Source organism: Sminthopsis crassicaudata, chromosome 5 (assembly GCF_048593235.1).
Source record: "Sminthopsis crassicaudata isolate SCR6 chromosome 5, ASM4859323v1, whole genome shotgun sequence".
Lineage (NCBI taxonomy): Eukaryota > Metazoa > Chordata > Mammalia > Dasyuromorphia > Dasyuridae > Sminthopsis > Sminthopsis crassicaudata.
The window spans coordinates 302195920-302210179 of record NC_133621.1 but is presented as its reverse complement, the minus strand read 5'-3'; the positions used below and the strand labels follow the sequence as shown (position 1 = coordinate 302210179).

The following is a 14260-nucleotide window of genomic DNA, read 5'->3' as shown; positions in this document are numbered from 1 at the left end:
TTGCCATTCACTTCTCCAATTCATGTGGCAAATGTGGAAACTGAGGCAAACATGATGATGGGACTTCCTCAGGGTCATACAGTCAGATTTGAATTCAGGTCTTCCAGCGCTCTAGTTACTACACTACTTCACTGCTCATTTTGCATAATTCCAAATTGCTTTCCAGAATGGTTAGATCAATATACAACTCCACCAACAATGCATCCGTGTATCCACCATCTCTACAAATCCTCCAGCATTGTTTATTCTCATTTTTGTCATCTTTGACAATTTCCTGAGCATCATGTGTCATTTTGATGTGCATTTCTCTTATTAATGACTTCGAACATTCTTTCACACTCTTGTTGGTTTGTCCATTCTTTCCATTTTGAGAATCATTCATTCATTCCTTTGACTACTTCTCAATTAGGAAATGGGGTTTGGTCTTATAAATTTCTGTAAGTTTCCTATTTATCATGGATACCAGATGTTTATTGGAGACATTAGATACGAAGATTTTTTTAATTGAACACTTTTCTTCTTATTCTAGTTGCATTAATTTTGTTCATTCAAAAGCTTTTAAACTTAACGTAGTCAAAATTATTTGATTTTTTGTGATTGCCTATAACCCTTGTTTGGTCAAAAATCCATCCTACCCATATGGGGTTGTGAGAGGTAGTTTTTTGTAGTTTTCATTTTCTTTTTCTTTTTAATGGTCATGTATCCATTTAGAATTTATTGTGCACTGTTACATAATGTTGATCTAAATCTAATTGCTGCCAGACTATTTTCCAGTTTTCCCAGCAGTTCTTCTTGTCAAATAGGGTCTTCTTTCCTGGGTAATTGATGTTTTCGGGCATGTCAAATGCTGGGTGATTGAGTTTCATTGTTTTTGATATTTTCCTTTCCTGGCCTGTACCATGGATCGGCTTTTTCTATTTTTAACCAGTACTAAATGGTTTTGATGATTGTTGGTTTATAATACAGCTTGAGGTCTGGAAGTTCTATTCCCCCAAAGATAATTTATTAAAGGATAATAAAGGACAGCTGGCTGGAGTTACTGGGGGAGGCAGGGCTGTGGGATGATGTGATGGTATGCGAGCTCCTTCAAAGATGGTTCCCTAGCTTTCCCTTTTTGGAGAGGAAAATTCCTATCTCTGAGCACTAAAGATGTCCCTTCCTATTCCAGAGTTCTAGAATGACTATTGATGAGATAGAGGTGTTATCTCAGCTTCCAATCCTTGCTTTGTAAATTGCTGAGCATCATGTGTCGTGTTGATGTGCATTTCTCTTACTATTGACTTTGAACATTCTTTCATACTCTTGTTGGCTTGCCCATTCTTTCCATTTTGAGAATCGAGGGCAATGATGGTTCAAAGAAGTGAGAATATATAACTGGGATATTCAAGATTAGCTAACAAAGAATTTAGGGGGAGGGAAGGTTCTGGAGAGTTTTGTCTACAATTCCAGGTGATAGGGGGTTGTTTGAGTTCAGAGAGATACTCATCTATGAAGCTATTATTAAGGGAAAGAGCAAGGAACCTTCTTGGCTCCTCCTCAGTTTTGGGGTGAAATCAAGAAACTATTAACACTTACAGGATATTAGCCAATTGATATTGGCATAAGTTTTATGGCCAGATAGTTTTTATCTCTTGAATTAACTGGTTAATGCCAGGAAATTGGCTTTGGATGTGGATGTGCTTGTCGCTTTTCCCCTCGGGATTCTATAATGGGAAAAGCCATTTCAGATCCTACAGAGAAAAGAAAATTTCTAATGCACAAAAATACTAAGAAAGGCTCTCTCGCTCTCTCTGTATGTATATATATATATATATATATATATATATGTATATATGTATATATATGTATATATGTATATATATATATATACACATACACATATATGTGAGTCTATGTATTTGCATATATACATAATTATATGGAGATTATTCATATATCCCCGGAAACATAGATACAATTATGGGTGCTCATATATAATTATGTGTATATGTATATGAAAACATGTATTTCTTATATCTCCAGTATTTATAGATATATAAAATCCATATATGTATGTGTTTCTTATGGTAAGAAATATCAATTATCGTACACTCCCCAGAATAAGAACAATGCATTTTTGATTCCAAAATTATAAAAAAATCAACATATTCTTGTACAGTGGAGAAGAAGAGGTCACAGAACCTATAACAAATGTCGGGAATGAATCACAGCAGTCACAAGCCCTACAGCATTCCACCCTTCCCCGTATGTCCTGATTTCATTTTACACATTCAGTAGTTGTTAGGAGACATGAGGTAGACCACCCCTGGGTCCTCCGGGAGAGCAGGAAAACCAGAATTGGACTCTGGGGGGCTTCTGAATCGGTTCATGGATGGAAAGCTCTCTGCTATCTTCTTTGCAAACTCAGCAGCACCATATGGACTCACCCAGGATTCCTTAAGCATTTTGTACAGGCAATTACTAGGAAATGGATAATTATTATAGGGTTTTCTCTCCATCGTTGGTTATTCAGTGATGTATAGTGATAGAAGCATTAAGAGCGATCATAGTTACCATGGTTAGAAGAATTTTTTTTTGAAGGATGAAGAAGAGACGTGGTTCTAACAATATCCAGCATTTTTGTCAAACCTAGGTCTGAAAGTCATTCTAGGCATGATGGGACAAGAATCTAGAGCTCTGTTTGGTCCCAGGTAAAGATCATCGATATTTTTCGACTGAGCCAGAATGTTTCATTATTCAAGGAATTCGTTATTCAAATTATTCATGGCCTAGCATGTGGGACATTTCTCTTTAAAAAGAAAAATGGGGGCATCTAGGTGGCAAAGATAGAGCACCAGCCCTGGGCAAGTCACTTAACCCTAATTGCCTCAGCAAAAAAAAAAAAAAGAAAGAAAGAAAAGAAAAATGGGGAAACTGAGTCTTCCCAACTCTCCCAGAAATCTGTATTAGGCCAGATTTAATACAACACTGGAGGTGCTAGACAGCGCTCCCGATAGACAGCTATTACTATTTCCCCTGTGATAGATCGCTAATTCGACAACTTTTTACCTGAATGCAAAGTTAGATTATAGGTGATGGCTAAATCAACTCTAGAATCTCAAGATATTCCATCTCCTACCATAAGTTCTACTGCTTACAAGTGAATCAAGAGGTAGTTATTGATTTTAAGTTAATATTTATATATGACCTGGTATTGAAATCGGGTTGTAGATGGAGAGCAATACATGATAATCATTGAAAATATTTGGTTTTGTTCCCCGCGAAGCTCACACAAAGTCTCTTCTAAAAGCATTCGACTCTCCTCCTCTCTATTCTCACGCAGCATGGTCCAATGCGAACAACCAATTCATAAATGGGCAGTTATAAACATGGTGGATGCTGAAATCTGACATAGAAAGGGATGAGGGAAAGTCATTTCAATGGGCTAAAGTCGTGTTAGTTTTCTGTAAGAAATCTTTCACAAAATACTTAATCTCATTACAAAATTTTGTGTACAGAGTGTAATAAGTTTCAGAAAGTGCTGGCTGTTTTGAGTAAGGCTTACATCTAGCTGGGGAAGATAGAGATTTTTTTTTGATAGCACTAGCAAGGGGAGCAGATGCCATGTCCTCAAACCCCCCAGGGAGGAGATTCCTTTGTATTCTTCATTTCCCATGGATCTTCTCCCTCTGTCCCCTGTCTCAACCCACATCAAGGTTATCTTGGTCTCTGCTTAACAGTTCCAGCAATGTCTGGTCTGGAAAGGAAAACATTTCAAGTGAAACTATTTAAGTTTTGCAAGGAGATGTTTTGAGTAACAGAAGGGAAAGGCCCAGGGCTATGGAAAGTGTATTACTATTATTATTATTATTTTACTATTACTATTATTATTATTTACTATTACATTCTTTCTTTATTTCTTTTCTTTTCTTTTCTTTTTTCTTTCTTTCTTTTTTTTTTTTTTTTTTTTTGGAGGCTATTGGGGTTAAGTGACTTGACCAGGATCACACAGCTAGGAAGTGTTAAGTGTCTGAGATGAGATTTGAACCAAGGTCCCCCTGAATTCAGGGCTGGTGCTCTTATCTACTGCGCCACCTAGCTCTTCCACTATGACATTTCTGACAAGACTTCCAGGGACAAGTTGCAATTCTGTTGACATGACAGCAAGAAATCTTTTAGGTCTCCTTGCCTTGTCAATCTTGACCATTCCAGTAAACATTTCCTTATCTTTGGCTGGAAAGTCAGAAGCAGGGTGCCCATTGGAGAACATGGGAGCTCACTTTGGACTGCTATTAGGTCTGAATATGTCCAGTGGTTGTTAGCATATTAAATGTAGGTACTGGATCACCTTCTGGAGTCCCAAGAATTCTCTTTTCTATTCTAGAGCAGTCCTGGACTCTTTGGGCAGGCAGTCTGGTGAAGATTCTGGATCCCTTCTCAGAATCAGGTTTTAAATGCTTAAAACTGAGAATAGAAGCTTAACAAAGGGAAGCAATTATATTGAAATTATTATAAAAATCTTTCTTTAAAACAAATCCATAGACCCTGGTTTTAAGCTGCTGTGTCCTAGGAAAGAGGAGGAGAGAGAGAGACAGAGAAAGACAGAGACAAAAATAGGCAGAGAGACAGAGTCAGAGAGACAGAGACAGAGACACAGAGAGATACAGAGAGACAAAGACAGAGACACAGAGACAGATTTACAAAGAGAGACAGAGAAGACAGACAGAGACACAAAGAGAGACAGAGAGATAGAGAGAGGCAAAGACAGACAGAGACAGACAGTCAAAGAATCAGCAGAACTAGCCAAATGTGGGCCAAATCCCTCAATAAACTGCTATAGAAACACTGTTGTCCCGTTTGCTACAAGGTAGCTACAAGGTAGAGCTACTAGTGGTTTGCTGTGGATTATATGTGAGACTTCATGTGGATGGAAATTGTTCAAAAAAAATATCTCAAAACCTGGTATGAATGTATACAAAATTCATGGCGGCACAATCAGGAACTTGAAATCCAAAGCCCAATTTTCAAATGATTGTATTCAGAGATTCATTGAATTGTGCAGTAAAATGTGGGCCTCTGGATGATTACATGGGGTTTTTTTCCCTCCTCTTACAGAAAGCCCTCCAGACATTCATTTTTTCCAAGGGCTTCTGTATTTTCCCCCAAAACAGCTTTCCTCTTGACATACCAGAAGCTAGAAATGCAAATGCAAATGATTTGCCAGAGCCAGGGGGTGCCATGCTGGTCCTGTCACCCCTTACTACTATTCTGATCAGGCGATGGCTACAAGAAAGAATTTAAGATCGAGGTGTTTTTGAGCTTAAGCAAAAACAAATACACAAATGAATAAATAAATAATCCTTAAAAGATTCCCCAAATCTCTGGGAATGATCCAGGGAAGGAAGACTGGAAATTACAACGGGGAACTTTCCTGAGCTCAGTGATAAAATTCTTGCTACAATTAAAAATTGTAAAAAAAAATAATAATAATAATATTAAATATTGGACAACAGAAAGATGCTCACAGCAGGTTAGGCACTTTAGAACATACAAATGGTGTTTAGAAAAATGGAAATCAGTTTCATCTGATAGCTGCTGCGTTGAAGGAGAATGACAAGAAATAGGTTCTATCCCAAATAAATAAGCAAACAAACAAACAAACAAACAAATAAATAAATAAATGGAAGAAATAGGTTCTATTCACAAATCATACATCCAGAATGGAAAAAGGTATTTTATCTCAAAGCAAAATTGATAAAATACCTTTTTCCATTCTGGATGCTTGGCCCACAGAAGGGGGAAATGCTGACTACCTGAATGCATTTCTACTGTAGAGGAGTGATGTGAAGACAGTACAAGGTTCGGAGGACCTCCTACACTGCCCAACTTCATCCTTGTCAGAGTGAAAACTCATGAGATCAGCAGAAAGAGAGAAAAGAGGAGAATAAGAAGAGGATGCTTTCAGATTTTGGTGCATTTTTGCACAAATTCCCTTCTTAATTTCTAATTAAACAATTCTGGGGAAGCATATGCAGAAAAGAAAAGAAAAAATTCCACAGGAAATTCAATAAAAGCAAGCATCATAATTTCTTCCCAGAATAACTTAGAAATCTATGTCTCATAGATCATATTTCATGATTTTATGTCCAATGCAACAAAATCTTGAGATTGAAAGAGGCCTTCTGGCTGAGCATTTTTGTGTTACATTTTTCCTTGTTTGTTTTTTTCCCCTTTTTCCTTCTTGGTTAGCCAGTTCAAGAAGAAAGAGAAAAAACTCTGCTCAAAGGGTCCAATTAGATAACTCAGGAAAGTTTTATTACTGAAAAATTCCCATTATTTTTTTCTAAAGTGACTCTAAATTAATGATTATTTCCTTCTCTTCCTGAATAGATCTGGGCATTATCATGCACAAACAATAAGATAGATAGATAGAAGGATAGATGGAAGGATAAATGGATGGACAGATGGACACAGATAGATCGATAGACTGATAGAGATAGAGAGCTGGATAAATAGATAAATAGATGGGTAGAGAGATGGATAGACAGACAGGAAGGCAGATAGATGGAGAAACAGACAGACAGGCAGAAGACAGACAGAAAAATAGATAGATAAATAGGTAGATAGATGAATGGATGGATAGATGGAAGATTGGAAGAAAGGATGGATGAATGAATGGATAGATAGATGGATAAATGGATGGATAGATGGATGGATGGATGGAAGGCTAAGTGGATGGACAGATGGACATAGACTGATAGATAGATCAATTGATAAATAGATAGACAGATGGATGGATATATAGATAGATAGACAGAAGGATGGATAGATAGACAGACAGAGAGATAGATGGATAGATGGATGGATAGATGGACATAGATGGATAGATAAATAGATGAGTAGATAGATGGATGGATAGAAGGAAGGATGGATGGATAGATGGATAGTGGAAGGAAGGATGAATGGATGGGTGGATGGATAGATAAGTAGATAGATAGATAGATAGATAGATAGATAGATAGATAGATAGATAGATAGAAACAGCTAGATTATATAGCTACAAAGGGAGGCATTTGTTTTTTGTCTTAAAATTTGTAATGGGAGGGGCAGATTAATAAAAAGAATACTTGTTCCCTTAAAAATAAAAATAATAAACCATTAAAAACCCAAAACCCCTTGGGTTTTGCAGCATTTTCAACTCTTTCCACATTCTTCTCAATCTAAAGAGATGAACAAATGCCCTCTTTTGCTCAACACATCACTAAGGAGATTTGTCTCCTGAGTGTCTTTGGGTGAATAAGCTCCATCACTGCACCTCTGTCGAAGCAGTGTGTCTGGCAGAAATAACGGCTGTATACAGATGAGACTGCTAATTTAGACCTGTCCTGGCCCCAGGTGCATTAACTGGGAAAACAGCAATCCTGATGGACTGATTTTTAATGACCCGGACCGTTTAGCACCAATCTGCCAGTTTAGGTGTTAAACATTAGGCTTTTGTGCCAAACTACTTGTGGCTAAGCAAATACTGGCAACTGAGTGGTGCAGTCCAGACTCCTGCATTTGGAGTGAGCAAGACCTGAGTTCGAATCTGCCCTCAGACACCTATTAGCTCTGTGATCCTGGACAAGTCACTTCTCCCTGTTTGCCTCAGTTTCCTCATCTGTAAAATAAGCTGAGAAGGAAATGGTGAACTACTCCAATAGTTTTGTCAAGAAAACCATAAATGGGGTCACATAGAACCAGACACAACTTTAGGAAACAGAGGCTATTATTATCCTTGTTTTCTAGATAAAGCAACTGAGGCAAACACAGCTTAAGTATCTGCTTCCCAGGGTTATTAAAAGAATCAAATTGAGATAATGTTGGTAAGGCATTTTGCAAACCTTCTGCAAATGCTGCTGATAAAGCTAGCTTCCTAGAGAGCAGCCTCCAAGGTCATCAACTGCAGCCCAAGCTTCACACTTGTCAGTCCGAAAGGAACGTCTGGTCCTCTGAAGTTTTGTGCTAAGGTCAGGAGGAAGTGACCTGCTGGAAAACACCTTATAATAATGACCGCACCCCATAGATCCTCACAGGAAGCAATTAGATTCAGAATCTCCAATGGGGCAGAGAGCCCCAGGCCAGAAAACTGAGAGGTGGGGGTCCCTTTTGGGGGGGGTTCTTCAGGTTAATTCTAGCCGGGCCTTCTAGATACCCACTAATTGTCCCCCCTTTTTTTCTACTGGTTATTGAGAATCGTCTCTCTGAAAGTGACATCTTTTAGGACAACATGAAGTAACAGGTTTGGATTAGAGCCATCATGATGAAAATGTCAGCCAAAAGTCAAGAGAGAATATGGGCAAGGAGGCTTGGGAGCATGGATTCTGGGACTGAACCGCTTGGGCTGTCTCCCTTGGGATATGTCCCCCTTCTGCCATCCTCTGAAAAATAAAAACATCCTCCCCCCTGCCCAGGATTCCTGGGGTGACTCCCTCCAACAATATCTCTTCCCTTCCGGTGCTCCAGCCCTACCCATAATTCAGCAAAGGAAGCCAGTGAAGTATCCAGATGTGCTCAGGTCACGGTGGTACTTCCCAGTGCAGAGATGAAGATTTCAGCTTAATATCAGGAAAAAAAAAATCCTATTAGAGCTGCCTATGGGTAGAATGGCCTCCCTTGGGAGGTAGTGAGCGCCCCATCATTAGACATCTTCAAGTAGAGGCTGGCTGATTCTTGTCTGGGATATTATAATGCAGGGGTTCTCAAACTCCGGCCGTGGGCCAGATGAGGCCCACTGAGGACGTTTATGCGGCCGCCGGGTTATGGCAAATGGGCCGAGGGGCAGAGACAGAGGGTGAGCTTTTGTTTTTACTCTAGTCCGGCCTCCAACAGTCTGAGGGACAGGGAACTGGCCCCCTATTTTACAAGTTTGAGGACCACTGTAATATAGTTCTTGTTCTTTTGGACTGAGATCCCTTCTGGCACTGAAATCCAGAGATTCCTCGTCTGCTAGAAAGAGCCCAGATTCTGGTCTATGAGGTTACTGCTGTTTGTCCTTTATTCTAACCAGGTCCACGACGTCAGGGAGGCGATTCTATGACCAGCAAATGAACTGGATTTCAGTGAAGGAGGCTGTGCAAGGTCACCTGCCTCACTTTCCCCTCCAGAGCCATCTGGGCAGGATATGTATCAGACTGGGAGATGGCCCTGGAGGAAATAGGAGACCTTGGGGTGGGTTGAGACAAGGAACAAGGGTGTAGGGACACAGAGCTGGCTCTGATGACCTTCCCCTCCAAGAGAGAGAAAGTGGTAACTTGAATCTGAGAGTCCTTTTATCAATATAACCTCTGGTCCAGTCCCCCATTCCTCCTTTATACTTTGTAGAATGTAAGTTCTTTTTTGTCTTTATACCCTTATTAAACATGTAGTAGACTCTTATTTTATTATTATTATTTTGTTGTTGTGGAAGCAATTGGGGTTAAGTGACTTGCCCAGGGTCACACAGCCAGGAAGAGTTTGAGGTCAAATTTGAACTCAGGTCCTCCTAACTTCTACTGCGCCCCAACTCTTATTTTAAAAATCTATTAAATTGATCTTCCAAAAAAAAAATCTGATCTTTTTGCACATTTGAAGTTAGAATATGTGCATATTATATATACTTATAATTTATATGCACTCTACCCACGTACAAATGCACATTTGCCTCCATGTGTGTACGAATACCCAGGGAGGTGTGTAAAAGGAAGCACGTGCGTGCAGCACGCCAGAGAAGCTCAGAGCAGGGAAGGCTGCAGGATCACTGGCTTTGCACGCTCTCTGGCCAGTTCCTAGCCCTGCCATCTTGGGAAATCTCCTGACTTCTCTCTGGACTCCTGTGCCCTCATCTCAAGAACAAGGGCTCGGGTTCGATCCCCCCCAGCCTGTGTGGTCCAGGGCCGGGCGCGGAGGCCGAGCTGTGAATGTCGGCACCCTGCCTCCTCCCTGCCTGGCTCCCGCGTCCTCCTCGGGCGCCATCTGCCAGGAGAGAAGGGTCTGAGTGTCAAAGCAGATCACTGGTTTCTAATCAGGGCAGCAGCTGGGAGGGGAGGCGAGAGCAGCCGTCACCTCCACTGGGAACAGGACTCGACAGGCCCCCTCGGCGCCACACACACTCACACACTCACACACACTGCACTGCTCAGAGTGGGGCAGACAGTCGCTGAAGGTCACTCAGCCCGTACCAGCCACATGCTCCAGTCAGAGCAGCTCCCGTCCGATACCCCCCTGGGTCCTCTCCTCCTCCCCGGACTCTCTGGGCCCCCCTCCTCCTCCATCAGCTGCCGGCTACAATGGGGGGGAAGCCCCCGGCCCAGGCCCAGCAGGGCAGCCGGGGAAGCGCAGGAAGCGTGTTTCATTTACAAAGTAGGAAAGGCAGGAGTGGCGTCCTCCCCAACATCTTACAGAAGGGGAAACTGAGGCTCAATGACCTGGGCTTCTCCCTGCTCGGGCCGAGCTTGAAGGAAAGCTGCTTGTCTTCTCCCCAGGCCTGACTCAAAGCTAGTGCGAGAACCATGAGAAAGGCAGTGTGGGCCGGTGGGACCTGGAGGCAGAGGGTCCGTGTGGATCCCAGGGCGGCCTTTAATTCACTGGGTGCTGCTCTGAGCCTCCATTCTTCCACGCTAAGATGAGGGCCCGGGCTCCACTTTGGGTCTAAACCTGTAATTCAGGGGTGGAGGGAATGCAAAGGAGACAGGAGAAGGGAGGGAGGAAGGGAGAGGAGAAGGAATGGGAGAAGGGAGAGAAAGGAGGAGAGGGAAGGGCAGGGAGTGGAAGCCTGAGGATGGGAAGAGGAGAAGGGAAAGAGAAAAGCAGTGAAGAGAGGGACAAAAGAGAAGGGGAAGAGAGGGGAGAAGGGAGAGAAAGAGGAGGAAAGGGAGGGGGGAGGCAGGCCGGGCTGGGCAGGGGGAGGCTTTCCCCGAGGCAGCCCCGAACACTCACCCGGGGACCCCCTGACGCCTGTTTGCTCTCCCCAAGGACTCTGACCGACCTCTTGAAACAGCCGGGACAAAGCCCGTCGGCCCCATTGCCCCCACCGCTGGGGAGCGCTGTGCAGGTGCAGATGACGGACAGCCTCCCTCGCGGCTCCCCCCGCAACAGCGCAGGTGAGCCGGACCGGGAGGGGAACGAGAGGGAGGGCCCGGAGGGGGGGGCCGGGCTGGGGGCCCGTCCCTTGGGCCAAGGGGGAGCTGGCCCCTCAGATCCCGGCCCGGGGACGGTGCTAAGGGAACGGGCAGCGGGCTGTGGGAGGACTATTTGCTCCCGCGGAAGGACACCCTGGGCGGCACTTTCGCCTTTGCGGGATGTCCTCCCGGTGGGTCACTCAGAGCTGGGCCTCGGGGCCCATGGGAAAGGCAGAGAAAGGTCGTTCTTGGAAACCTGTTGCTGGCAGACGCTTCTCCCCTTCCTGGCGGCCCCTCGGCTCCCCAAGTTCTGAAAGAGGGCGGGGCACAGTGAGAAAGCCCTTGGTCAGGGGTCCGAGGGTCCAGTTCCAAAGGGCCTCAGTTTCCGATCCGGAAGATGAGAAGGTTGCATTAGGCGGCCCCTTTCCCGCGCCCATCTGCCGCCCTCTCCGAGCGCGTTGACCCACGGACGGCGCTTTCTTCCCAGACCCTCCCTCTCCTTTCTCTGTTACTGGCAAGGGCGTCGCCACCCCCCTCCCGGTGCCCCAGGCTCACAACCGGGGACCCCGGTGCCTCCCCCCAGTGTCCGCGCCGTTACCGACCCCAGAACATTGGACCTTCCGAGAATCTCCCATAATCCTCCCCTCTGACCCAGCGCCCACGGTGCAGGATCCATCACTTCTCACCTGCATTGTTGCTATAGCTACCGGCGGCCGCTGCCCCAAGGCTCTCCCGCCTGCCGAAGCCTCGTTCAGCCACTAAAGTGACTTTCCTAAAGCCCAGGCTTGACCGTGTCACTCCCTTACTCTATAAACTCCAGTAGCTCCCCATGACCTCGGGGAAGAAATACAAAGGCCTGGGGGCTGCCCCCTCCTCCCCTCCCCATCATGCTACACCCCACTCCCCAAATGCACCTTCCAGCCAGTGCCCCACAGCTCCCGGCTGCTCTGCGAACAAGACCCCAGCTCTGGGCTTTCTCCCTGGCTGCCCCCCCCCCCCGCTGGTGCAGCCCCCCCTTCCACAGGAGGTCCTTCGGGCGCCCTCCCCCATCTTCCAAGCCCTTCCTCTGAGGTCGCTCTCTCTGTTGTGCCCCGTTACAGTGGGAGCTCCCTGAGGGCAGGAACCCCCGCCTTAGCACAGTGACTCACACAGGAGGCGGGTGTAAGAAATGCTCACTGAGGGGGGCAGCTAGGGGGCGCCGTGGAGCCCCAGACTCTGGGGTGACCCTGGGCAGTCACTTAAGCCCCATTTTCAAACAAACAAAAGAGGCAATGCTTGTTGGCTGACCAGTGTACCCCTGGGGATGAGGACCCGATGGGCAAAGAACCCCGGGAGAGGAAGGACCCCAGCACCAATGACCATTTGCCCCCCTTCTGTCCGCTCCAGACAAAAAGCACTTGAACAACGCCCCTCTGGGGACTCCCATGCTGCCCCCGCTGGGCCTTGGCCCTTCCCATGGATCCCGGCTGCACCTGGGCAACAGCATGACCCTGCAGCCCGACTACACCAAGTACGCCACCCTGAAGGCCTTCGGTGAGTGGCCCCGCCCCCCCCGCCCCCACTGGGAGAGGTCGGCCCCCTCCCCAGCCCATCACGACCTGGGGACGACCCCCCCCCCCCAGCCCGGCAGTCTTGGCTACCCTGACCCCGGATCCCGCCCCACAAAGCAGCATCTGTTCCCCTAAGCCGGGCTCTAGAGCTTGGTCCCGATGGCCCTGTTACTGTGCCCTTCCTGAGGCCCCAGGTTCTCTGCCCTGGACTCCAGGCTATCTCTTCAGAAGCCTCCAGCCCAGGCCCTCATCGCTGTCAGACCAGCCCAGGCTTGACCGTGTCACTCCCTTACTCCACAAACTCCATAGCTCCCCATGGCCTCCAGGAAGACACAATGCTGGGGTTGCCCCCTCCTTCCTTCCGGTCTTCTTACACCTCACTCCCCTCAAAGGGGACCAGACCCCTCTCCAGACGCCCCTCCCACCCCGGTGCCCCCTGCCCGCTCACCCAGGCTTGTCTCCCCGTCCTGCTCCTGCAGAGAGCGCTCCCGGAGAATTCTACAAGCGCTTCCCTTCGGTGGACGTGCCCGTGCCCAGCACCGTGTCCCTGCCACCGCGCGTCCCCAGACACCACAAGGATCTGCCCCTGCTGCTGGACGGCTGCCCCTGGGCCACACCGGGCCCCAGGGCCAAGGGGCTGAGGAGTGGCGCTCGGCCACCCGCCGCGGGGCCCAGCCCGGGGCCCCTCAGCTGCCCAGGCTGGACCACTTCCCGGGTGCCTCCCAGGACCCCCCACGGGTCCCGGGCCCAGCCCTCCCCCGCCCCGCGGCGGCCCCCGGCCCACGTGCCCAAGCGGCAGTTCAGCGCCGAGCAGCTGAGTGAGGCCTTCAGCCACCAGCCCCCCGGGGGGCCGCGCCACCTGGCCACCAATAGCAAGGCTGAGGTCACGGTGTGAGGGCTCCCGGTGAGGGGCCGCAGGAAAGGGCTGGGGTGGGAGGAGGGGGCGGGAGACCGGCCCCCAGACGGGCACAGGCCCGGCTGCTGCTTCCGGCCTGGAGCTCCGTGGCCAAGGACCCTCCCTCGGAACCTTGGGACGCTCCCCTGCAGAACGAGGAAAGTCCCGAGAGTCTCTGGTGCCTGGCTGCCTTCCATCTCTGAGCCGCCCCAGACTCCCAAGGGCTGTGTGCCCTCCCCCAGCCCAGGGCAGACACTTCCAGAGGGACAGGCCCGGGACCCTCCCTGCTCAGCCGGGGCTGGCAGGAGGGGGGTCAGGACCAAGGACACTGCCCTCTGTGAGAGCCGGGCCCTGCGCTGCTGGCAGCCCCCCAAAGGGAGGGGGGCCAGGCGCACAAATGGGGGGAAGGGGCCGGGAGGGCATCTGTCTGGGGTCCCTGGTTACTCCTTTGTAAATAAACCTCCCCTCCTCAATAAACACGGCCTCCCCAGGGGAGGAGGCTGACTGGAGCTTAGCAGGCGTCTAAGTGTTTTCCTCACAAGTTCCCCCAGAGACGGGGGTCTCCCTGCAGAGAACGGCCCCACGAGGGGCTCTCGTCCGGGACGAGGGCTCACCCAGAGAGAGGGGCCCGCAGCCCCGGGGGCAGAGTGCCAGCCTGGCGCCCCCAACCCGGCCCACTCAGACCCGCACCCTGCTCC

The 14260-nt window shown here is 47.6% G+C and overlaps 1 protein-coding gene and 1 long non-coding RNA gene across 3 annotated transcripts in view; one reads left to right on the top strand and one right to left on the bottom strand.

Moving 5' to 3' along the window:
• SHISA8 (shisa family member 8) overlaps positions 1-14076 on the top strand; it is a 30042-nt gene extending 15966 nt beyond the window's left edge. The window contains exons 2-4 of the mRNA XM_074269660.1: positions 10972-11099; positions 12504-12650; positions 13147-14076. Coding sequence (XP_074125761.1) covers positions 10972-11099; positions 12504-12650; positions 13147-13562 — 691 coding nt within the window. The 3' untranslated portion in view covers positions 13563-14076. The remainder of the gene's footprint in view (positions 1-10971; positions 11100-12503; positions 12651-13146) is intronic.
• Positions 3193-9068, bottom strand: LOC141545007 (uncharacterized). 2 transcript variants are annotated; one of them, XR_012482849.1, is made up of 3 exons: positions 8491-9068; positions 7863-8007; positions 3193-3385 (listed from the first exon to the last, which is right to left on the bottom strand). It is a non-coding gene; the product is annotated as an uncharacterized LOC141545007 (long non-coding RNA). The 2 variants fall into 2 exon arrangements; XR_012482850.1 differs by having other exon boundaries at positions 7863-8004.
• Positions 14077-14260: the final 184 nt, after the last annotated feature.